The sequence below is a fragment of the Oryctolagus cuniculus genome, chromosome 18 (assembly GCF_051225735.1).
Source record: "Oryctolagus cuniculus isolate XC-2025 breed Fujian yellow rabbit chromosome 18, ASM5122573v1, whole genome shotgun sequence".
Lineage (NCBI taxonomy): Eukaryota > Metazoa > Chordata > Mammalia > Lagomorpha > Leporidae > Oryctolagus > Oryctolagus cuniculus.
Genome location: NC_142884.1, coordinates 24,790,959 through 24,813,718, shown reverse-complemented (window position 1 = coordinate 24,813,718; position 22,760 = coordinate 24,790,959). Strand labels below are relative to the sequence as shown.

The 22,760-nt window shown below is 45.2% G+C and overlaps 1 protein-coding gene and 1 long non-coding RNA gene across 29 annotated transcripts in view; one reads left to right on the top strand and one right to left on the bottom strand.

The window, feature by feature from the left end:
• Positions 1–9,814, bottom strand: part of LSM14A (LSM14A mRNA processing body assembly factor) — a 56,412-nt gene extending 46,598 nt beyond the window's left edge. For all 6 annotated transcript variants that reach the window (XM_017342217.4, XM_002711503.6, XM_008257276.5 and 3 more), the window contains exon 1: positions 9,529–9,814. In XM_017342217.4, the coding sequence (XP_017197706.1) occupies positions 9,529–9,649 (121 nt within the window). In that variant the 5' untranslated portion in view covers positions 9,650–9,814. The remainder of the gene's footprint in view (positions 1–9,528) is intronic.
• The window catches only part of LOC103348448 (uncharacterized), a 312,164-nt gene continuing 298,203 nt past the window's right edge, over positions 8,800–22,760 (top strand). For 9 of the 23 annotated variants that reach the window (XR_016224711.1, XR_016224719.1, XR_011384237.2 and 6 more), the window contains exons 1-2: positions 8,800–8,998; positions 11,721–11,879. This is a non-coding gene — a long non-coding RNA (uncharacterized LOC103348448). Of the gene's footprint in view, positions 8,999–9,882; positions 10,564–11,199; positions 11,423–11,720; positions 11,880–22,760 lie in introns of those variants that run through there. The other 14 variants (XR_016224714.1, XR_016224710.1, XR_016224713.1 and 11 more) reach the window with 5 other exon arrangements.

The following is a 22,760-nucleotide window of genomic DNA, read 5'->3' as shown; positions in this document are numbered from 1 at the left end:
GCACAGCTCCGGCAGTTGCGGCAATTTGGGGAGTGAACCATAGGATGGAAGACCTCTCTCTCTGCCTCTCTTCTCTCTGTGTAACTCTTTCAAATAAAATACATAAATCTTTTAAAAATTAATAAAATATATGAACTTTCTCCCTAAATGTTTACACATGCACACAAAATTTGCTTATAACTTTAGGAGATCAAGGATTCTTTTGGAATCCACCCACGAATTCCATTTAAGAACTCATTATAGGTACTAGCTGATAATTCAAATTGATATTCAAATATAGAGAAAACAATCCAAGACCCCCAACAGATGCCTGAAACTGTGCAGTTTCCAAATCCTACATATACTGTTTCTGCTTATACACAATACTGATGCTAAAGTTTGTTTTATAAATTTAGAGCAGTAGATATTAACAATAACAAAACAGAACAATAACAACAATATACTATAATAAGTTACATGTATGTGGTCTTTCTCTAAAAATCTTGGGATGACATTCTTGGGATGACATGCGAAGTGAGGTAAATGAAGTAGGCATTGTTCACTTGAACAAAAAAGCACTGTGATGCCTCAACAGTGGATATGGTAAGAGACAACTAACAGGTGAAAGAGTATATCCTACATAAGATCTCTTCATGCTATTTAGAATGTTGCAGAATTTAAAACATGAGCTATTTATTTCTGGAATTTTCCATTTATAATTTTTGGGCCACAGCCTACTGATACTACAAATGAGGGGGAACTACTGTACAACTGTTTGATACTTAAGGTTTCTAAAAATGCAAGAACCATTTTGATATTGGGGAATCAATCAGTATAGTGTGTGTGTGTGTGTGTATATATATATATATAAATATATTTAGCTCACATACTAAAAACAAAAGAAAGTCTAGAAAAGCCAACTTAGAAAACAAATCACTGGAGGCCAGCACTATGGCACAGCAGGTAAAGCTGGTGCCTGTGGCACAGACATCCCAGATGGGTGGGAAATGTGCCTGGGAAAGTAGTGGGTGATGGTCCAAGTACTTATGCCCCTGCACCCACTTAGGAGACTCATAGAGCTCTTGGCTCGGGATAGGCCCAGCTCTGGCTGCTGCAGCTATTTGGGGGAGCGAACCAAAGGATGGAAGATCTCTCTCTCTCTAACTGTGCCATTCAAATAAGTAAATACACCTTTAAAAAAAAAAAAAAAGGCAAAACAATGGTTTCTTGGGATTATGGGTAGGAGCAAGTGTTAACTAACCAGGCACAAAGAAACTTTTGGATTGGTAGAATCGTTCTAAAACTGGACTGAGGGGGGCCAGCGCCGAGGCGCAGTAGGTTAATCCTCTGCCTGCGGCGCTGGCATCCCATATGGGCACCAGTTCTAGTCCCAGCTCCTCTTTCAATCCAGCTCTCTGCTGTGGCCTGGGAAAGCAGAAGATGGCCCAAGTGCTTGGGCCCCTGCACCCACGTGGGAGCCTGGGAAGAAGCTCCTGGCTTTGGATTGGTGCAGCTCCAGCCATTGTGGCCATTTGGGTGTGAACCAATGGAAGGAAGACCTTTCATCTCTCCCTCTGTAACTCTATCTCAAATAAATAAATAAAATCTTGGGGAAAAAAAAAAAAAACTGGATTGAGAAGAAGCCTGAACAACTCTCATTGTATTGCATACTTACAAGAGATAAACTTCACAGTATGTAAACTATACTCAATAAAGCTGGGTATTATTTAAGAGCAAAAGAGAAAAATCATATAATCATACACAGTTGCTAAAATGATATTTAATAATATTAAATCCTATTAAAGAAATAAACCACTTGCTAAAAGAACAGATGAATACTTTCTCAACATGGATGTCTCAGTATCTAATACTGTTTATGTTCATTAAACGTCATGGGTAGTGTGGTACTTTTGCTCTCAACCATGCCTAAAGTTCTCTAGAACTTTCATTTTACTCTCTAGAGAATAGCATGGAATCCAACTGCATGAAGTGAAAAGATTTTGATGATTTGACCACTATTTAAACAAACTTTCAATTAATCTTCCAGTTTTTTAGCTCCACCTCCATCCCTAATTACTTCAGTTTTCTACATTTCACTGTACCTACTGCTGCCAATTTCCTACCTTTTAGAGGTCTGAAGGTGTAAATCAGGTGACTTCTGCGCCTTATTCACTGGCTACTTAAGACTATAACTCTCTCAATTTTGCTAAGAAATCATTTAAACTCACCTACTTGCTGTTTGGCCTCTAAAACTCTGTTGATGTTGTCTCCTTTCCAAGTCTACTTTATCCTTCATGGATTTCTAACTTAAAAAGAAGTCCCTCTCATGTGATCTTGGTAGAGTTTATCAACAGGAAGGAAAAGCAAAAGTATGTCCAACCTGCTATCTTTACCCAGCAGTCAAAATGTAATCGTGACTCTTTAAGTTGCTTTCAGCTGGGCATTCTTCCTGTGGCTGTTTTTATATAATAATCTGCTAAATGATAAACCAAATATATGAAAATATAAGGGGGGGGAGGAGACAAGGAGAGGGCGGGAGAGAGAATACATCTGATAGAGTTTTGAAAAACAGGTGTAGAGGAGAGGAACAGAAAACAGAAATTGGAGATAGGACTAGAGCGAGAATAACAATTTTTTTTTTTGATAAGAGAGTTGAATCTTCAGATTTACAAGGTTCAGACTCACACACACAAAAACATCAGTAAGAGATTCCAAAACCTCCAGAGAGAAAACTGAGAATCAGATTGGTATCTAGCAACACCAGAATGTTAGAAGATAACAAAGCAATAACTTCAAAGTTCTATAGAAAACAGATTCTGAATCAGGACCAACACAGCCTACCAACCAGTCAAGCAACCAAGAATAGGTTCATTAAGAAAATCAGTCACCCACATATTTCAAGTATTTTATTTCTTAATTTAAAAGATGTACAAGTAAAATTTGGAGTGAAAAAAAAAAATCATCCGTGAGACCAAATTTTGTAAAAAAGAAACAGGAACCCCAGAGTGCCTCTGAATAGATTAGCGACAGAAATATAAGGGACCAGAGTAGCAGAGGTGGTAAGTGATCAACTTCTGGATGTGTTTTAAAAGTACAGCTGATAGGCTGAGGAGAGAGAGAGAGAGAATATGGAGAGGAATCAAGGGTAACTCCAAGTATTTTGGCCTTACCAACTAGAAGAATGGAGTTACTATTCAATTCGGTGGGGAAGGCTGTTGGAAGAACAGCTTTAAGATACTGAATTAAGATGCTGAGTAGAGATACTCTTGTAAGTGGTGGGGGTCAAGGGCATATTCTGATTATAATGATTGCTTATGAAATTAAAAAAAAAAAAGGCTTATTTATTTAACAGGCAGAGTGACAGAGAGAGAAAGAGATAGCTAGTTCCACCTGCTGGTTCACTTCCCCAAACAGCTGCAATGACTAATGCTGTGTCAGACCAAAGCCAGGAGCCTAGAATTCCATCCGGGTCTCCCACATGGGTAGCAGAGGCCTCTGTATTTCAGTCATCTCCTTATTTCCCAGGTGCAAGGGCAGGCAGCTGGATCAGAAGTAGAGCAGCTGGACTTGAACTGGCAGTCTGACATGGGATGCCAGTGTCTGCCTGGCCTGCTGAGCCACAATGCTGGCCCGCTCATGGAATTTAAGCAGTGTAAAGAGGAAGGTGAAGTTATGATGGAAATGAGGAAGAATCAATAGTAAGGTTAAGAAACTGCAGGCTAAATCTATCAGTTTGAATGATGGAGTACTAAAGTTGAGGTACTAAAGAGACTGGGCACCTAGACAGAGGTGGAGATGGAGGCTGGAAATAATGATGTGATAGTCATTCTCTATTAAGCACCTACAATAAACTAGTTACTTCTTAAAGCACCATGTAATTACCAAATGACTCTGAAAAACAGGCATTACTATCCTTACTACAAATATCTGTAGTTAAAGCTAAGTAACTTATTCAAGGTCAAAGAGATGATGCTAACTCAACTGGCTTTTTGGGTCACATTTAATTCCAGAAACAAAAGCCCCACAAATCAAGAATTAAGACCCTGACAGATAAACTGTTTTACAGATCAACTCACATTTTATCTGTTTAAAAATTTTCCTCAATGATACTCTATTTTAAAAACTGCTTTTCAGAGGCTGACGTTGTGGTGAAGCAGGTAAAGCCACCCATATGGGCACCGGTTTGTATCTCAAAGGCTTCACTTCCAATCTAGATGGTCCAAGTGTCTGCCTTCTGCCACCCATGTGGGAGACTGGATGAAACTCCTGGGTTCAGCCTGGCCCAGCTGTGGCTACTGCAGTCATTTGGGGAGTGAACCAGCAGAGGGAAGACCTCTTACTCTCTCTGCCTCTCCTCCTCTCTGTGTAACTCTGACTTTCAAATAAAAATAAATCTTAAAAAAAAGAAAAAAAAAATCTGTCTCTCCCTCTCTGTAGCTCTGACTTTCGAATACATATAGTCTTTTTGTGTAACTGACTTTCAAATTAATTAATTAAAAAATACTGTGGCACTGAGTTACATACAAAATTCTTGCTACGTATCATACACAGATTAGATTTCCTAACCCTTCCTATATCCTCTTCGGGATTATATTATTTTCTCAACTTCTGATTCAGAAGTCATGTCTTATCTCACCCTACCAGAAAATGAAGTGAGTTTTCGGCATCTGACTACAGACTCCAGAATTATTTGAGTTCTTCTGAGCACCACAATAATAGTTTCCAAGGATTCATATGCAGCATTCAATAAAGGCATTTCAATTAAAAAAACAGGGAAAAGATTTCAAAGGCACTTCACGAAAGATGAAATAAAAATGGTCAAAACACGAATGTGGGGGTTGGTGTTGTGGTGTAGTGGGTAAGGTGCCCGCATTCTACATGGGTGCCAATTTGTGTCCCAGCTGTTCCACCCCTGATCCAGCTCCCTGCTAATGGTCCAGGAAAAAAGAAGCAGAGGATGGCCCAAGTGTTCGGGTCCCACTACCCACACTGGACATCTGGAAGAGGCTCCTGGCTCTGGTTTGCCCAGTCCTGGCCATTGTGGCCATCTGAGGAGTGAACCAGCAGATGGAAGATCTCTGTTTCTCAGGGCCGGCGCGGTGGCGTAGCAGGTTAATGCCCTGGCCTGAAGTGCCAGCATGAGACCCAGCTGCTCCATTTCCAGTCCAGCTCTCCACTACAGCCTGGGAAAGCAGAAGATGGCCCAAGTCCTTGGGCCCCTGCACCCATGTGGGAGACCCAGAAGAAGCTCCTGGCTCCTGGAGCAGCTCTGGCCGTTGTGGCCAACTGGGGAGTGAACCAGCAGAGGGAAGACCTCTTTCTCTCTCTGCCTCTCCTCCTCTCCGTGTAACTCTTTCAAATAAAAATAAATCTTAAAAAAAAGAAAAAAAAAGATTTGTCTCTCCCTCTCTGACTTTCGAATACATATAGTCTTAAAAAAAATATGAAAGTATATAGCCTTATGAATAATAGGAGAAATAGAGATTAAAACCATATATAATCACATACTCACAGATTGGTTAAAATCAAAACACATGATACAAAGTACTGTTGGTGAGGAATACGGAACAACCAGAACTCTTTAATATGCTAATAATTAAAGCAAAAACTAGGATACAACTAACAATCTGCTCTGTTGATAAAGACATACGTTCTTTATGATCCTGCAATTCAAATTCTAAGTATACCATAAAGAAAACAATATAAACATGCATCAGTGCACTTCAACACAAATGTTCATAAAACCACTGTTCATAACAGCCTAGAACCATAAACAATCTAAATGGCAACTGTAGAATATCAAAAACTGCAGAGCATGAACGTGTGTTCTATTCATAAAGGAAAAATATGCAAAAGCCGAAAATAAAATTTATAAAAAATAATCTTTTATATAAAGTTCAAAAATAGATAGAACTATTATTTAGGGATGGCGACTTTTGTGGTAAAGTTAAAAATATCAGAATATTCATATCCAGCTTGAGATGGTGGTAGTTATGATGTTGGAAGACACAGGTGGTGGCAGGTTCCTGGGATGCTGGTAAATGGCCATTTTGTCCTGGGTGGTGGTTAGTTACAAGGATCTTGACTTAAAAATACTTGTTTTGTCTTACCTACTGGTTCAGGACATGTGGTTCTATTTCACAATAAAAAAAGGAAAAAACTCTATCCTGGGGAATCAAAACAAACAAACAAACAAAAAAACACACTAAAGAGAATCCCCAGAGAGCTCAGAGATTAATCCTTGATCCACAGTTTAAAAAGATAACAAGTGGGTGGATGCTTAGCCTAGTGGTTAGGATGCCCACAGCCCCTTTCGGGCATTTCGGACACCTAGCTAGGGCTCTTGACTCCAGCTTCCTACTGATGGGAGCAGCAGTGATGCTCAAGTAATTGAGCTCCTGCCACCCACAGAGACCTGTCTTTCCAACTTCCACTCAGTCCAGGTTACAGGGGACATTTGGGGAGTGAATCAGAGGATAGGAGCTGATCTGTCTGCCTCTCAATTTAAAAAAAAAAAAAAAAAGTAAAAAGGTCTCCACATCAGACTGAACTTTACCATTTCTAATTTTAAAATTTGAAGTAAATGGGGCAAGCATTGTGGTGCAACAGGCCAACATCCCATACGGGCACTGGTTCATAATCCAGCCACTCTATTTCCAATCCAGTTCCCTATTAACACGCCTGGGACGGCAAGAAGAACATGGACCAAGTTCTTGGCCCCTGCAACCACGTGGGAGACTGTGATGGAGTTCCACACTCCTGGCTTTAGTCAGGCCCAAAACTGGCTGTTGCGGCCATTTGGGCAGTGAGCCAGTGGATGGAAGATCTGTTTCTTCTATTTCTGCCTTTCAAATAACTACACAAGTCTTCAAAAAATTTTGAAGTGCCCAGTATTGACTGCATACTTATAAAGAAGTTTTAGATTAGATAATACTATGCAGAATTGTATATCGATTGGTAACTCAAGTTTTTGCAAACCTGATTCCCAAAACCTGTGGTTATAAGTCACTGCTAAAGAAAAAGCATGTATGGGTATTGATATATGTGGAATTAAAACATCAATGGCATTAAGTACAAATTAAATTTAAAAATTTTTATTTCTCTATATTAAGTCATAATACAAGAAGTAAACTATTTTATGTCATATAAATTTAACCAATGTCACATGAATTTAACCATTACAGATTAATAAAATATTTATTGACTCCAGAAGCAGCCAAATGTCCAGTTAAAATGTGGATCATTAAAATAAAAACTTTTTATATCTTTGCAAAGAAGGGTACATATACAATTTTTTTCTAAAAAAAAAAAAGACTGAAATTAATACTTTAGAAATCTTAAAAATATGTGGACTTTTTGGTCAGGAATAAAAGTAGCCCAGATAACTCACTGGTAAGTCACAAAAGTGGCAAGACATCTTTAAATTCAGATTAAACAAGGCTTTTTAAAGTTACTAAACCACCTAAATGAGAAATATGCTTTTCAACTGTATGTATGTATGTGGCTTTTAGTAAGAACTTTAGAGTCCTTGTCATAATTTCACAAAGCCACAAAAACTGAAACGCTGTACAGCTATCCATCTATAAAAAAAAGACATGAAATAAGACCAAACAATAGCTAAGTTATTTAGGAAGCATAATTAATAGAGTCTAATTTTAAAAAAATTTTAATGTATTTGAAAGGCAGAGAGACAGAGATCTTTCATCTGTTGACTCATTCTCTAAATGCCCATGAAGCCAGAGCTGGGCCAGGCTGAAGTCAGGAGTTGGTAACTCAATCTAGTTCTCCCATTTGGGTGGCAGGGACCCAACCACTTCAGCTAGGTCCTGCTGCCTCCCAGGGTGCTCCATTAGCTGAAGTTGGATTAGAAGTGCAGTCAGGACTCAAATACAGGCACTCAGATATAATGGGATGCAGGTGTTCCAAGCAGCATCTGAACTACTGTGCCCAATGCATGCACCGATCATGTCTTTAACGATCAGTAAATATGAAAATACATTTTGAAGTACAACGGAGTTCTCAAAGAATAATGAAGAGATAACCTATGTAAGTTGTTTTAATGAGGTCATGTGTCAGGACACAGTGCTTCATATGGCAAAAAGGGCAGTTGGGAGTGTTCCAGTTTTCATAGCACTCTCTACAACAGACATTGGTCTACCTCAGCTCCATGCCAAGCTCCAAGCTCCAGGCTCCAGACTCCAGCATCCCGCTAGCAGACCCTGGGAGGCTGAATGAGTTCAAGTAGTCGGGCCCCTGGAGACCTGGACTGAGTTCCTGGCTCCTGGTTTTTAGCTTGGTTGAGCCCCAGCTGTTTTGGGAATTTGGGGAATGAACCAGCAGATTCCTCTCAAACAAACAAAATATACAGACCTACTAACTTTTTAAAGTATACAATTTTCAGATTTTCGTAAATTGAGAGTTGTGCAACTATCACCACAACCCAACTGTGGAACGTCTCATACTCCTCTTCTACGGAACACAGTTCTGTAAACAGGAAAAGCTGCCCCATCCAGGTAGATCTATCCAAAGGCAAGTTCTAGTACAAGGATCTACCACAGCATCCACAAAAACGTGTGGAACACTTGATACTGCAATACGACTCTCTCAGCAATTAACTTAAAACTACAATTTACAGATTTAGAAAATGTGCTTCCCAGCCCCAGGCCTCCGACCCTAACTCTACCAGATGTGCTGGGAAAAACACCTGGGTTAGCGTGCGCCCCCCTTCGAAGTGTTCCCGACTGCGGTGAGAGTTCTTTGAAGAGCAGGAGCTAGTTTATTTTCTCTCTGGTTTCCTGGCAGGGCACAGACCCAGCACGTACGAACGGAAATCAAACCCACACAAGGCTGCAGCGAAGCTACACACTCTGGGCCGGGACGCTTTCCCCGCGAGCACCCGATCTGCCTGCCTCAGACCCGAATTCTCCTCCCGGCCAGGCTTCCAGAAACAGGGCAGCAAGCGTTGTTAACGTGTACCCCGCTTGCACAACAGGCTTCGAGAAGCATTCCGGTTTAACAGGTAAACGCCACGGCGCGGACAAGCGGGGTGGGATCTGCCCCACCGTCCCAGCGGCACTGGGAAACCATTTGCGTCGCAGAGCAAGCCCAAAGTTTCGGCACGTTACTTCCGAGTTCACCTGAGGAATATCGCCACGAACTGAAACGAACGAGTCTGAGAAAACGGGCGCTGAGCCATCGGCACCCCACTCGGGCTGGGCGGAAAAATTCTTTGCATACTCCGGCTTTTGTTTTGTGGCAGGACGACAGAACTACCGAATTTCCGAGTTGGAAGACACCTCTCTCGGTGTTCTTGGACCTGAGGGCCGCCCCGCCCGCCGCGCACTCGGCCCCGCAGTTCCCGGATTGAAGGCGCGGAGCTCCCGGGTGGGAGCCCAGGAGCCCCCGGGGAGGCCGCGGCCCGGCCCACGGAGGGAGCGGCTCCCCGGGGGGCGGCGGAGGCAGCGAGGCCGCGGGCCGAGAGCCGAGCGCGGCGCCGAGCGCCGGCCGGCCCGGCCCCCCGCCCCCACCCCGAGGCCCGCCCCGGCGTACCTTTGGCGAGGGCTACCGTGGAGTTCTCGGTGTCGATGGTGTAGAGGATGCCCTCGTAGCGGATCTCCGCTTTGGAGATGAGGCTGATCTTGCTGCCGATGTAAGGGGTGCCCCCGCTCATGGCGCCGCCGCCGCCGCCGCTCCGGGCCGCTCGCAGAGAGGCAGATCCCGCGCCGCTGTCGCCGCGCCGCACGCCCGCTCGCTCCGTCGGCGCCTACAGCAGCCGCCTCAGACCCAACATGGCGGCGGCGCCGGCTCCGCTACCCTCCCCCAGCCTCCCGCCCTCAAGCCGCGGCGCGGCGGCGGCGGCGGCGACAGCGGCGGCGGCGCGGGGCATGCTGGGCGGGCGAGGCCGTGCTCTCGCGAGACTCGGCCGGCGGGCTGCGGGCGGCTCCTCCGTCTTCCGCGGCCTCAGTGGTGCGAGCGGCGCCGCTGGGCCTGCTTGCCGTAGCGCGGCGCGGCGCCGGCCGCCTGCGAGGACTTTGCGGGAAGGGTGAAATGCCTGTGACACCGGGACGCTGCGGACCGAGTGGGAACGCACCGCGGCCCTCTGCCCCCAGCTGCTGGCTCCGCCATTTCCAGACGCCTTGTCCCCTTTTACGAGCCCTGTGTGTCTCTGCAAACCCGTGTGCCTCTGCTTGGAAAGTTGCCCACCCGCCTCCGCGCTCCTGGCGAGCTGCTGGCCGGCCATCCTTTTAAGGACACCGTCTTTCCCCTGCTGGAGCAGCTGCAGCCTTGTGGAGCCCTCGTGGCCCGGTTCCCGCGTCGATGGCCCATCCAGGCTGCTCCTGGCGCTGAGACTCAGGAGTCCGGCTCTGTCCAGCACTTTCAGGTGGTCTGGTGCAGGTGCATGGCTGTCAATGCTGCCCCAGTTACTTGCAGCCTGGGTCGGTTGTGTGAACTTGGTTCACGTAAACAGCAGCCTCTTCAACTTTAGTTGGACGTCGAGTTGAGAACTCAAACTTGGTGTGGCCAGAGCCATTTCCCTATTTCGCCTCTAAACCTGCTCTTTGGTCCCCTCCGGTGCCCACTGAGGTAACTACCATTTAGCCAGCTGCTCAGACCAAGCTGGTTCCATGTCACGCAATGCAAACCGGATTCCTTACCTGGGCTTCTAGCCCCTCCCACACTCTGTTGTAGTCCCCTTTCTTCCAGAACTTCCGTACCTCATTCCAGTCCCTGCTCGAATGTCACCCCAAAAATGGTTTTCCGGACTCCCCTGTTCAAAATAGTACCACCCACTACCCCACATCCCCTTATCCAGCTTGTTTTTGAAAAACAGCTTCTCCCTTTCCCAAAATAACTGCTTCACTATTTGTGTGGGTCTGTCTCCTTCACTGGACTGTAAACATTTGAGGTGGGAATGTTGATTCGGACACTGCTGCGACCCAGTGCTGTGTCATCAGGGCCTTGCACAGAACCTGGCCCAGAGCACTTGGCTCAGTAAATATTTGTTACCTGAATTAATGGTTGGATAAAGGCAGAACAGGCAAAGTTTCTGGTGCGTTTAGTGAGATGAGAAGTCTGGTGTTACAGAGGAGAAAGTAGACCAAGGCTTTCATGAGATGGATACACAATGGCTTCGAAGGGAGACAGCGAAATCCCTGGTTCAGTATAAGGTCTGTACCAGGGAATCCCGTTCTTACTGTTCCTCTTTCCTCCCCATTCCAGACCTGAGTCCCAGCTGACCTTCCCCTGCTTCCCGAGTGAGCTGATGCTTTTCCGTCTGTAAACTGATGGTACCCAAATTTACATCTACCGACTTCCTGGGTCACGCCAACTGCATAGTCAATGTAATTGCTTGGGGGTGCCCCAGACGCTTGGCAACTCCACATGCCCCAAATTATCTGCATGTGTGTCCCTCCTTCCCCCAAATAAACTCACCTTTATTCACGTTCCCTGTCCTGATTCCTGCTCTCAGGAACCTCCTAAGTATCCCACCAGGAGTTCTCATCTAGCTACACCCAGCTGGTCTTCGATTCTATTTTGTGTTTTGCAATTTATGGTTTCCAGCACCCTAGGACATCAAGAACCATGTGAAAATGCAGCTGATCACCGTGGTAGCCCATAGTGCATTATGCATATGAATCTGCAATTTACGTGCTAGAAGCAAGGTTGAGAGCTGTGATGCATTTCACTGAAATAGCATGCTTGCTAATATCCCAAACCTGTGTTGTTTCTCTGCTTCACAGTTCCTGGTAACCTACAGAAAACATAAATCCCTCCCCCATCAAATGTCTTCAGCAATAGAAGCTCTCAAATTTCCACACTGGAGGGGATAAGGAGTAATGATCTGATTGGAAAGGAGTCCAGGAGGATTGGGGGCTTGTCCAAAGCTATGTTTCTAGCAGGTACATTGTCTTTTTCTTATATTTGTCTTTTCTTTGTGAAGCTGGTGAGTGGCTGATGGAGAATAAGGGAGAATCCATGTCCCTGCCCCTCACCACCCGTTGGTGTAGACAGAGTGTGCTGTTCATTGTAACTCCCAGTATACACTATACACACCTTATGCTCTAGCCACACTGAATTGGTTACTTCCCAGAACCTGTGTGTCTCTCTCTCCCTCCTGTTATCATTTCTTCATCTCCTGTTTGATCTGAAAGGTGCTCTATCTCATCTCCATTTGCAGGCAAGAATTAAAGTCACCCTCACACCATTGACAAAAAATCAAGTGACTTAAAACAACTACTGTTTTACTATGTTTCACAGTTTCATATATCAGAAAATCAAACAAGCCTTGACTGAGCAGTTGTGTTTGCTATGGCACTGATTTGTTCATTTAGTGGCAGCTTGCCTGGTGCAGAGGGGCCAAGAGCGCTTCATTCCCATGTCTGGACTATTTGGCAGGAACAGATAGAGACTAGGACTTCAATCGCACTGTAGCCACCTTAGCAGCCTGCACTGTCGACTGTTCAGTCTGTGCCAGTGTTCTGAGTCTCTCTTAAGTAGCGGGCAAAACATATACCCTAAAGAATGCAAAAGGGAAAGGCAGCAAAGATCTACTATAAGTCTACTTTGTGTCAGGTATTGGGTCAGTTTATTGTTTTTAAGATTATATTTATGGGACCGGTGCTGTGGTGCAGTGGGTTAATGCCTGGCCTGAAGCACCAGCATCCCTTGTGGGCGCCGGTTTGAAACCTGGCTGCTCTGCTTCCGGTCCAGCTCTCTGCTATGGCTTGGGAATGCAGTAGAAGATGGACCAAGTGCTTGGGCCCCTGCACCCATGTGGGAGACCCGGAAGAAGCTCCTGGCTCCTGACTTCCGATCTGTGCAGCTCCGGCCATGGCGGCCAATTGGGGAGTGAACCAACGGATGGAAGACTCTCTCTGTGTTTCTCCTCTCTCTGTGTGGCTCTGACTTTCAAATAAACAAACAAATAAATATAATCTTTTAATTTTTAATTTTTTAGATTTATTTTATTTATTTGACAGGCAGAGTTACAGAGAAAGGTAGCAACAGAGACAGAGAGGTCTTTCATCCGCTGGTTTACTCCCCAAATGGCCACAACGGCTGAGCTGATCCGAAGCCTGGAGCCAGGAGCTTCTTCTGGGTCTCTCATGCGGGTGCAGGGGCCCAAGCACTTGGGCCATCTTCTACTGCTTTCCCAGGCCATAGCAGAGAGCTGGACTGGAAGAGGAGCAGCCGGGTCTCGAACCGGTGCCCATATGGGATGCTGGCGCTTCAGGCCAGGGCGTTAACCTGCTGAGCCATAGTGCCGGCCACAATATAATCTTTTTTTAAAAAAAGATTTAAGGCCGGCGCTGCGGCTCACTAGGCTAATCCTCCGCCTAGCGGCGCCGGCACACCGGGTTCTAGTCCCGGTCGGGGCGCCGGATTCTGTCCCGGTTGCCCCTCTTCCAGGCCAGCCCTCTGCTGTGGCCAGGGAGTGCAGTGGAGGATGGCCCAGGTGCTTGGGCCCTGCACCCCATGGGAGACCAGGAAAAGCACCTGGCTCCTGGCTCCTGCCATCGGATCAGCGCGGTGCACCGGCCGCAGCGCGCAGGCCGCGGCGGCCATTGGAGGGTGAACCAACGGCAAAGGAAGACCTTTCTCTCTGTCTCTCTCTCTCACTGTCCACTCTGCCTGTCAAAAAAAAAAAAAAAAAAAAAAAAAAAAAAGATTTAAAAAAAAGGTTTTTAAAGAAGATTATATTTATTTATTTGAAAGGCTGAGTTACAGCAAGAGAGAGAGAGAGAGAGAGCAAGATCTTCCATCCTCTGGTTTACTTCCCAAATTACCTCTTATGCTGTGACCTTCATTATTTCCTTTCTCTACTTATTTGGGTTTGATTTGCTCCTGTATGCACCCCATATTCTTAAGATAGAAGCTGAAATTACAGATTTTAAGGCTTCTTTTCAAGTATAAGCACTCAATCTATAAGTTTATTTCTAAGTTGTATCTCTCAAATTTAATATGTATTGCTTTTATTATTGTTCACTAGGAAATATTTCTAATTTCCTACTGTGATTTATTCTTTGACCCATAAGTAATTTAAAAGTGTGTGGCAGGGGCATGTGTTTGGCCTAGCAATTAAGACGCTGGTTGAGACACCTGCTTCCTGCATCATAGTGCCTGGATTTGAGTCCCGGCTCTGCTCCCATTTCTGGCTTCTTGCTAATGTGTTCACTGGGAGGCAGCAGTTGATGGCTCAAGCAAATGGATTTCAACCATCCGCATGGGAAACCTGGATTGAGTTTCTGACTCCCAGCTCTCAGCTTTGGCCTGGCTCAGCCTCAGCCATTGCAGGTATTTGGAGAATGAACCCAGCAGATGTGAGCTCTGTCTGTCTTTCTCTCTGTGTCTCTCAAATAATAAATAAATAAAATTAAAAATAGCAAAGTACATGGCTTAATTTCCAAATATTGAGGGAATTTTCTAGTTGCCTGTTAACTTCCTCATTTATTTCCACTGTAGCTGTAGTCAGAGGGCATACTCACCATGCAGTCCTTTGAATTTCTTGAGACTTATTTTTCAACTTAGTATTTAGATAAATGTTCTGTAGACACTTAAAAAAGAATCTGTGTTCTGTAATTGAGTGTAATCTATAAATTTCAGGTAAGTCAAGTTGGTTGATAGTGTTTCTCAAATTTCTGTTTTTGTTGTTGTTGTTGAGAAGAGAGTGTCTATCTAGAGATAGTGTCAGTTACTGAGAGAGGTATATTAAAAATCTCTATGAGTGGCTGGCGCCGTGGCTCAGTAGGCTAATCCTCCGCCTGGGGCGCCGGCACCCCGGGTTCTAGTCCCATTTGGGGTGCCGGATTCTGTCCCGGTTGCTCCTCTTCCAGTCTAGCTCTCTGCTGTGGCCCGGGAGTGCAGTGGAGGATGGCCCAGGTGCTTGGGCCCTGCACCCGTATGGGAGACCAGGAGGAAGCACCTGGCTCCTGGCTTTAGATCGGCACGGCACGCAGGCCGCAACACACCAACCGTAGTGGCCACTTGGGGGGTGAACCAATGGAAAAAGGAAGACCTTTCTCTCTGTCTCTCTCTCTTTCACTGTCTAACTCTGCCTGTCAAAAAAAAAAAAAAAAAAAAAAAAAAAAAGAAACAAAAAAAACCTCTATGAGTGTGTATCTGTTTCTCTTAATATCTACAAATTTTTCTTCCTATATGCTATTAGAAACATACATTTTGTATTGTTAATGTCTCCTGATAAACAACACTTCCATCATGATGAAATATTTGTCTTTATAAAACATGCTTTGAAAAGTTCACAGCAAAATGGAATTTAAGATAATTTTTAGTGCAAAAGGGTTTTGAAATCCATACATAGTTTTCTCATACTTTGCATTTCTATGAACTTTTTGAATACCCTCATATGTATAGGATTTGTCTTGAAGTCTACTTTGCCTAGTTTAAATAGAGCTATAACAACTTTCTGATGACAAGTGTTGCTTGATGGATATGTTCAATTCTTTTAGTTTCATTATTGGTACCCTTTTATTTATGGGGTGTGCTTTGTTGTAACATTTAGTAAAGTTTTGTGTTTCTATTCAGTGTGGCAAGTTCTGTCAAATTGCATCTGCATTTAATTTCATTATTGGTATGGATAAGTTTAAGCTTACCATCTTGCTATTTGTTTTCTGTAGTTCTGCCTTTTGTTTCTTTGTTCTTTTTTTCCCAAGATTTATTGATTTATTTGAAAGATAGAGTGACAGAGAGAGAGAGGGAGAGACAGAAAGAGAGAGAGCAAGATCTTCTATCCCCTCGTTCACTCCCCAAATGGTTGCAGCAGCTAGAGCTGGGTCAGGTCGAAGCAAGGAGTTGGGAGTTCAATCCAGCCTCTCTCTTGGATGACAGGGATCGAAGTACTTGGGCCATCCTCTGATGCCTTCCCAGGTAGTTAGCAGGGAGTTGGATTGAAAACAAAACAGCTGGGACTCAGCCAGTGCTCAGTACGGTATGTAGCTTAACCTGCTGTGCCACAATGCCAGCCCCTCCCCCTCTTCTTTTTTCTTTTCCTTTTTTTTTTTTTTTAAGGTTTATTTATTTATTTGAAAGGCAGAGTTACAGAGAGGCAGAGGCAGAGAGAGAGAGAGGTCTTCCATCCGCTGGCTCACTCCCCAGATGGCCGCAATGGCTGGAGCTGTGCCAATCTAAAGCCGGGAGTCAGGAGCTTCTTCCAGGTCTCCCACATGGGTGCAGGGGCCCAAGGGCTTGGACCATCTTCTGTTGCTTTCCCAGGTCATAGCAGAGAGCTGGATGGGAAGTGGAGCAGCTGGGACTTGAATCAGTGCCCACATGGGATGCTGGCACTGCAGGTGGCAGCTTTACCCTCTATGCCACAGCGCCGACCCTCCCCACCTTTCTTAATCCAATATTTTTTATTACTCCATTTTTTCCCTTCTCTTTTAGATTTTTAGATATACCTTTCTGTAATTAAGTTAGTATTTACTTTAGAGATTTGAAAATGCTTGCATAACTCTGTGGTCTAGATTGAATTAGCTTTTTTATTGTTTAGAATCATTTGGGAACCTTAAAATAATATATTTCTATTTATAACTTTATTATTGTCAGAATTTTTATTTCTACATGTATTGTAAACCTCATAAAACATTATTGCATGGGACCAGCACTGTGGCATAGTGGGTAAAGCCTCTACCTACTGTGCTGGCATCCCATATGGGTGCCAGTTTGAGTCCTGCCTGCTCCATTTCTGATCCAGCTCTTTGCTATGGCCTGGGAAAGCAGTAGAAGATGGCCCAAATCCTTGGACCACTGCACCCATGTGGGAGACCCAGAAGAAGCTCCTGGCTCCTGGCTTCGAATCAGTGCAGCTCTGGCTGTTGCAGCCATCTAGTGAATGAACCAGCGGATGGAAGACCTCTCTCTCTCTCTGCTTCTGCCTATCTGTAACTCTGCCTTTCAAATAAATAAACAAATTTTAAAAAACTCACATTATTGCTTTTCCTGTAAATAACCAATATATGTTAATGTAATTTTATTTATTTTTTTAAAAGATTTATTTTATTTATTTGAAAGAGTTACAGAGAGAGATAGAGACAGAGAGAGAGGTCTTCCATCCACTGGTTCACTCCCCTGATGGCTGCAATGGCTGGAGCTGCGCTGATCCGAAGCCAGGAGCCAGGAGCTTCTTTTGGGTCTCCCACGCAGGTGCAGGGGCCCAAGGACTTGGGCCATCTTCTACTGCTTCCCTAGGCCACAGGAGAGAGCTGAATCAGAAGTGGGGCAGCCGGGACTTGAACCGGCACCCATTTGGGATGCCGGCACTGCAGGCCAAGGCTTTAACCTGCTGCGCCACAGCGTCGGCCCACGTTAATGTAATTTTAAAACAGTTTTTATATTTACCCACATAGTTATCCTTTATTCCTCATTCTCTCCTGTATATCTGTGCTTCATCCTGGGATAATTTCCTTTCAGTTTCAATAGATTCTTTGATATAGTGCAGGCATGCTGGCAATAAATTATCTCATCTTTTAATTTTATGAAAATACCTCTATTTTACCTTTGTGTTTGAAGGATATTTTTATAGGATATTGTATTGTAGATGGAGGATTTTACCTTCAGCATTTAAAGATGTTACTCTGAGGGCCATTTGTGGCATAGCGAGTTAAGCCATCGCCTGCAGTGCTGACATTACATATAGGCTCTGGTTCAAGTCCACTTCTGATTCAGCACCCTGCTAATGGCCTGGTGGAGCAGCAGAGGATGGCCTAAGTGCTTGGGACCCTGCCACCTACATGGGAGACCCAGATGAAGCTCCTGGCTTCATCCTGGTCCTGCCCCAGTTGTTGTGGCCATTTGGGAAGTGAACCAGTGGATGGAAAGTTTGATTCTTTCTGTCTTTCCCTCCCTTTCTGTAAATCTGCCTTTCAAATAAATAAAATAAAAATATTTTTAAAAATTACTATTTTTTTTACTTGAAAGGCAGAGTTACAGAGAGAGGAGGAGAGACAGAGAGAGAGAGAGTGAGAGAGAGATGTTCCATCTATGGGTTCACTTCTCAAATGGCCACAACAACTGGGGCGGGGCCAGGCTAAAGCCAGGAGCCTAGAACTTCTTCCAGGTCTCTCACATGGGTGCAGGGGCCCAAGCACTTGGGCCATTTTCCACTGCTTTCTCAGGCTCATTAGCAGGAGGTTGGATTGAAAGTAGAGCAGCCGGCGCCGCGGCTCACTAGGCTAATCCTCCGCCTTGCGGTGCCGGCACACCGGCTTCTAGTCCCGGTCGGGGCGCTGGATTCTGTCCCGGTTGCCCCTCTTCCAGGCCAGCTCTCTGCTGTGGCCCGGGAGTGCAGTGGAGGATGGCCCAAGTGCTTGGACTCTGCCTGTCAAAAAAAAAAAAAAAAAAAAAAAAAGAGCAGCCAGGTCTCACTAGCACCCATTTGGGATGCTGGCATTGCAGTTTTTTATTTTTTGACAGGCAGAGTGGACAGTAGGAGAGAGAGAGACAGAGAGAAAGGTCTTCCTTTGCCGTTGGTTCACCCTCCAATGGCCGCCACAGCTGGTGCGCTGCGGCCGGCGCACCACACTGATCCGAAGGCAGGAGCCAGGTGCTTCTCCTGGCCTCCCGTGGGGTGCAGGGCCCAAGCACTTGGGCCATCCTCCACTGCCTTCCCGGGCCACAGCAGAGAGCTGGCCTGGAAGAGGTGCAACTGGGAAAGAATCTGGCACCCCCACCGGGACTAGAACCCAGGGTGCCGGCGCCGCAGGCAGAGGATTAGCCTATTGAGCTGCGGCGCCGGCCCTGCAGGTAGATTTAACCTGCTATACCACAGGGCTGGACCCATAAAATAAATCTTAAAAAAGAAGTAGACAGGCATACAGGTTAAAACTGATTAGGTTTGTGAGCTGGAAGACCACGCCTTCACCACGCCCCGGTGTGACCTCATGCCCCTACCTTACCGCACCTGAGCACCCACCGGCCAATCAGGTTAATTAACCACTCCCCTTTGAAAGTGGATTAAAACCCTGGGACAGGGTGTGTCTGGCCTTTTTTTTTTTTTTCCAACCCGCCTTATGTTTTGTGGCCTAGATGCTCTTAAATGTGGCTGGTTCCTGGTACTCGGAATGAACCCAGAACTACCTCTCTCCTATAGATAAAGCCCTCATTCTCCTATACATCTTTCGCACTAAATAAAAGCTTAAAATGTACCATGCTGCCTCGTTCATTTATGCTGGCATTCAGACTTCTCTGAATATTAGGCAAGAACCCACTCAGGCTTATTAATGCTGGAGATTTATTAATAAGCATATAGTGATATCATATGGCACTCCAAATTCCGATAACATATGTGGCACCACAGATGGGACTTTTGGGGAACTTTAAGGGGCCACATTCCGGTATTATATTTTTAAGTGGTCCAATTCCGATATCACGGGGATTGGTGTTTAGTGGTTTAGATGCCAGTGTCTCCCTTTGGAATAGCTGGGTTTGATTCCTGGCTCCAGCTTCCTGGTAATATGCAGGTGATGGCTCAAGTAATTGAGTTCCAAGTATCCATGTAGGAGACCTGGCTTGTGTCCCCAGCTCCCAGATTTGGCCCTGGTCCCACCCCAGCTATTGAAGACTTTTGGGGAATGAACTAGCAAGAGGTAGCTGTCTGTCTCTGCCTCTTAAATAAATAAAGAAAGAAATAAGTAAGTAAGTAAATAAGTTATTCCTTTGTCTTCTGACTGCTGCTGTTTCTTTCTTCACCTCCCCCTCCTACTTCATTACAGTTATTTGCCTGAATGTGATGAGTTTTTTTCCTGCTCAAATTAAGATTTTCTCTTTATCTTTAATTTCAGAAGTTTGCCTATGATATAGGTAGGTGTGGTCTTCTTTAGAGTTTTTGGCTGCCTTTGGGTTTGCTGTGCTTATTGGATCTGTGGACTGATTTTTTTTTTAAATCACTTTTGGAAAATTTTCAACAATTAGCTCTTCTTGTTATATTTCTTGTGCCCCATTCTTTTTTTTTTTTACTTATAAATCTCTAATTATATCTTTTTAATATTGTCCCTCATGTCTCTCAGGCTCTATTCTGTTTTTCTTTTCCCCTATCTTTGTTTCACTTGGGTAATTTCTATGCATTGTTTTTTAGTTCATCTGATCCTTTCTTCTGCTGTTCCCCGTGAGCTGTTCATTTCATCTAGTATTGTCTTTTTCAGCTCTGGAATATTCATGTGGATTTTTTTTTTTTTTTGACAGGCAGAGTGGACAGTGAGAGAGAGAGACAGAGAGAAAGGTCTTCCTTTGCCGTCAGTTCACCCTCCAGTGGCCGCCATGGCTGGTGTGCTGTGGCTGGCACACCGCACTGATCCGATGGCAGGAGCCAGGAGCCAGGTGCTTCTCCTGGTCTCCCATGGGGTGCAGGGCCCAAGCACTTGGGCCATCCTCCACTGCCTTCCCGGGCCACAGCAGAGAGCTGGCCTGGAAGAGGGGCAACCGGGACAGAATCCGGCGCCCCGACCGGAACTAGAACCTGGTGTGCCAGCGCTGCAGGCAGAGGATTAGCCTATTGAGCTGTGGCGCCCGCCAATGTGGATCTTTCTTAAAGCCAGGGGCCAGCATTGAGGCACAGTGGATAAAGCTGCTGCCTGAGGTATTGGAATCCCATATTGGAGCGCAGGTTTGAGTACTGGCTGCTCTGATCCAGCTCCCTGTTAATGTACCTGGGAAGGCAGTAGAAGCTCCTGGCTCCTGGCTCCTGGCATCAGCCTGGCCCAGCCCTGGCTGTTGTGGCCATTTAGAGAGTGAACCAGCAGATGGAAGATCTCTCTGTCTTCCCATTACTCTGTATTTGTCTAATTGTCTCAACAACAAATAATAGAAATGGATAAGACATGCATGTGATTGGAAAGTAAACAAAGTAATGGAAACTAGTCTAGAATAAATTCTTTTGAGGGAAAATCCTTCTCCCCTTTTTTGTAAAAAAGAAAAAAAATATTTACTTGTTTTAAAGGCAGAGTTTACAGAGAGAGAAGGAAAGACAGAGAGGGAAGGATAGCATCCATGTGCAGGTTTGCTCTCCTAATGGCTTTAGCAGGAACCTAGAACTCCACCAAGGTCTCCCACGTGGATGGCGGGGGCCCAAGCATTTGGGTCATCATCGGCTGCTTTCTCAGGTGCCTTTGTAGGATGCTGGATCAGAAGTGGAGCAGCCAGGACTTGAACCAAGGCTTACGTGGGATGCTGGTGTCCCAGATGGTGGCTTACCCCACTGTGCCGCAACACTGGTGGAAAACCTTTATTTTCTCTTTATTTTTTTGACAGGCAGAGTGGACAGTGAGAGAGAGAGAGACAGAGAGAAAGGTCTTCCTTTTGCCGTTGCTTCACCCTCCAATGGCCGCCGCAGCCAGCGCACCGCGCTGATCCGCTGGCAGGAGCCAGGTACTTATCCTGGTCTCCCATGGGGTGCAGGGCCCAAGTACTTGGGCCATCCTGGTGGAAAACCTTTGTAAAATCGAATATGGTAAAGTCATACCTGTCCTTCAAGATCCCCTCCCCCAGTCTTCATTCATTTGGGCAGCTATGAAACAATACTATACTGGTGGACTTTAGCAATAGAAATATATTCTTACACTTGGGAGACTGAAAAGTCCAAGATCAAGGCTCTGACAGATTCAGTGTCTGTGGAGGGCCCACTTCCTGGTTCATCAGTGGCTTCCTCATGCTGAGAAAGGGGCTGCTGATCTCTCTGGGATTTCCTTCAAAACGGCATTAATCCCATTCATGAGGGTTCCACCCCATGACCTAATCACCTGCCAGAGGCCCTACCCTTGAGGATTAGGCTTTCATCATAGGAATTTTGGGGGACACAAGCATTCAGACAATTGCACCCCTAGGTATGACCTCAGTGACTGCCATGGCTTCTCATTGTGTGCTCTTAGAATAACCTTGGATATGTTTACAAAATTCTGTGTGTATTGGCTCCCATTTACTCCATGGTCTCACCTCTTACCTCTCCCCTTAACTGTTCCCCGTTCTTTCCACCCTTCAGCCTTTGCTCTACCTTGAAGAATTCGTATTAAATACTCAGATTCTCCTCCTCCAGCCTTACCATTGAGGCACTCATCTTGGATATCACTTCTGTCTTCTCACTGCTGTCCAGAGAGCTGTTGTCCTAGATAATTGCTATCCATCCTAACTCTGTCTTGCACTGATGTACTCATATATTGTCTTAGTCTATTTCCTGTTGGTATATGAAAACACCAGATGCTGGGTGTATAAGGAAAAGAGGCTTTTTTTTTTAAAAAAAGAGATTTATTAATTTATTTGAAAGGCAGAGTTACAGAGAGGGAGAAGGAGAGATAGAGATAGAGAGAGAGAGAGAGAGATAGAGAGAGAGAGAGAAATTTTCTATCTGCTGATTCACTCCCCAAATGGCCACTACAGCCAGGGCTGGGCCAGGGCTGGGCCAGCAGCCAGGAGCCAGGAGCCAGGAGCCAGGAGCTTCATCCAGGTTTCCCATGTGAGTGCAGGGGTCCAAGTACTTTAGTCTTCTGCTGCTTTCCCAAGTGTATTAGCAGGAAACTGAAAGTAGAGTAGTTGGGACTCAAACCAGCATCCATATGGGATGCCAACTTCACAGGCTGTGGCTTTCCCCACTATGCCACAAAGCTGGCTACAGGAAAAGAGGCTTATTTAACTCCAGTTTTAGAGGCTGAAAGTCAAAAGTCAAGTAGCCTCAGCCTTTGGTGAGGGCCCTCTTGGCTGTGTCACAACATGATAGAGAATTGCAAGAAGAGCTGGCCACATACAAAAGAGGCCAAACACATGGGTGACTTAAGTTT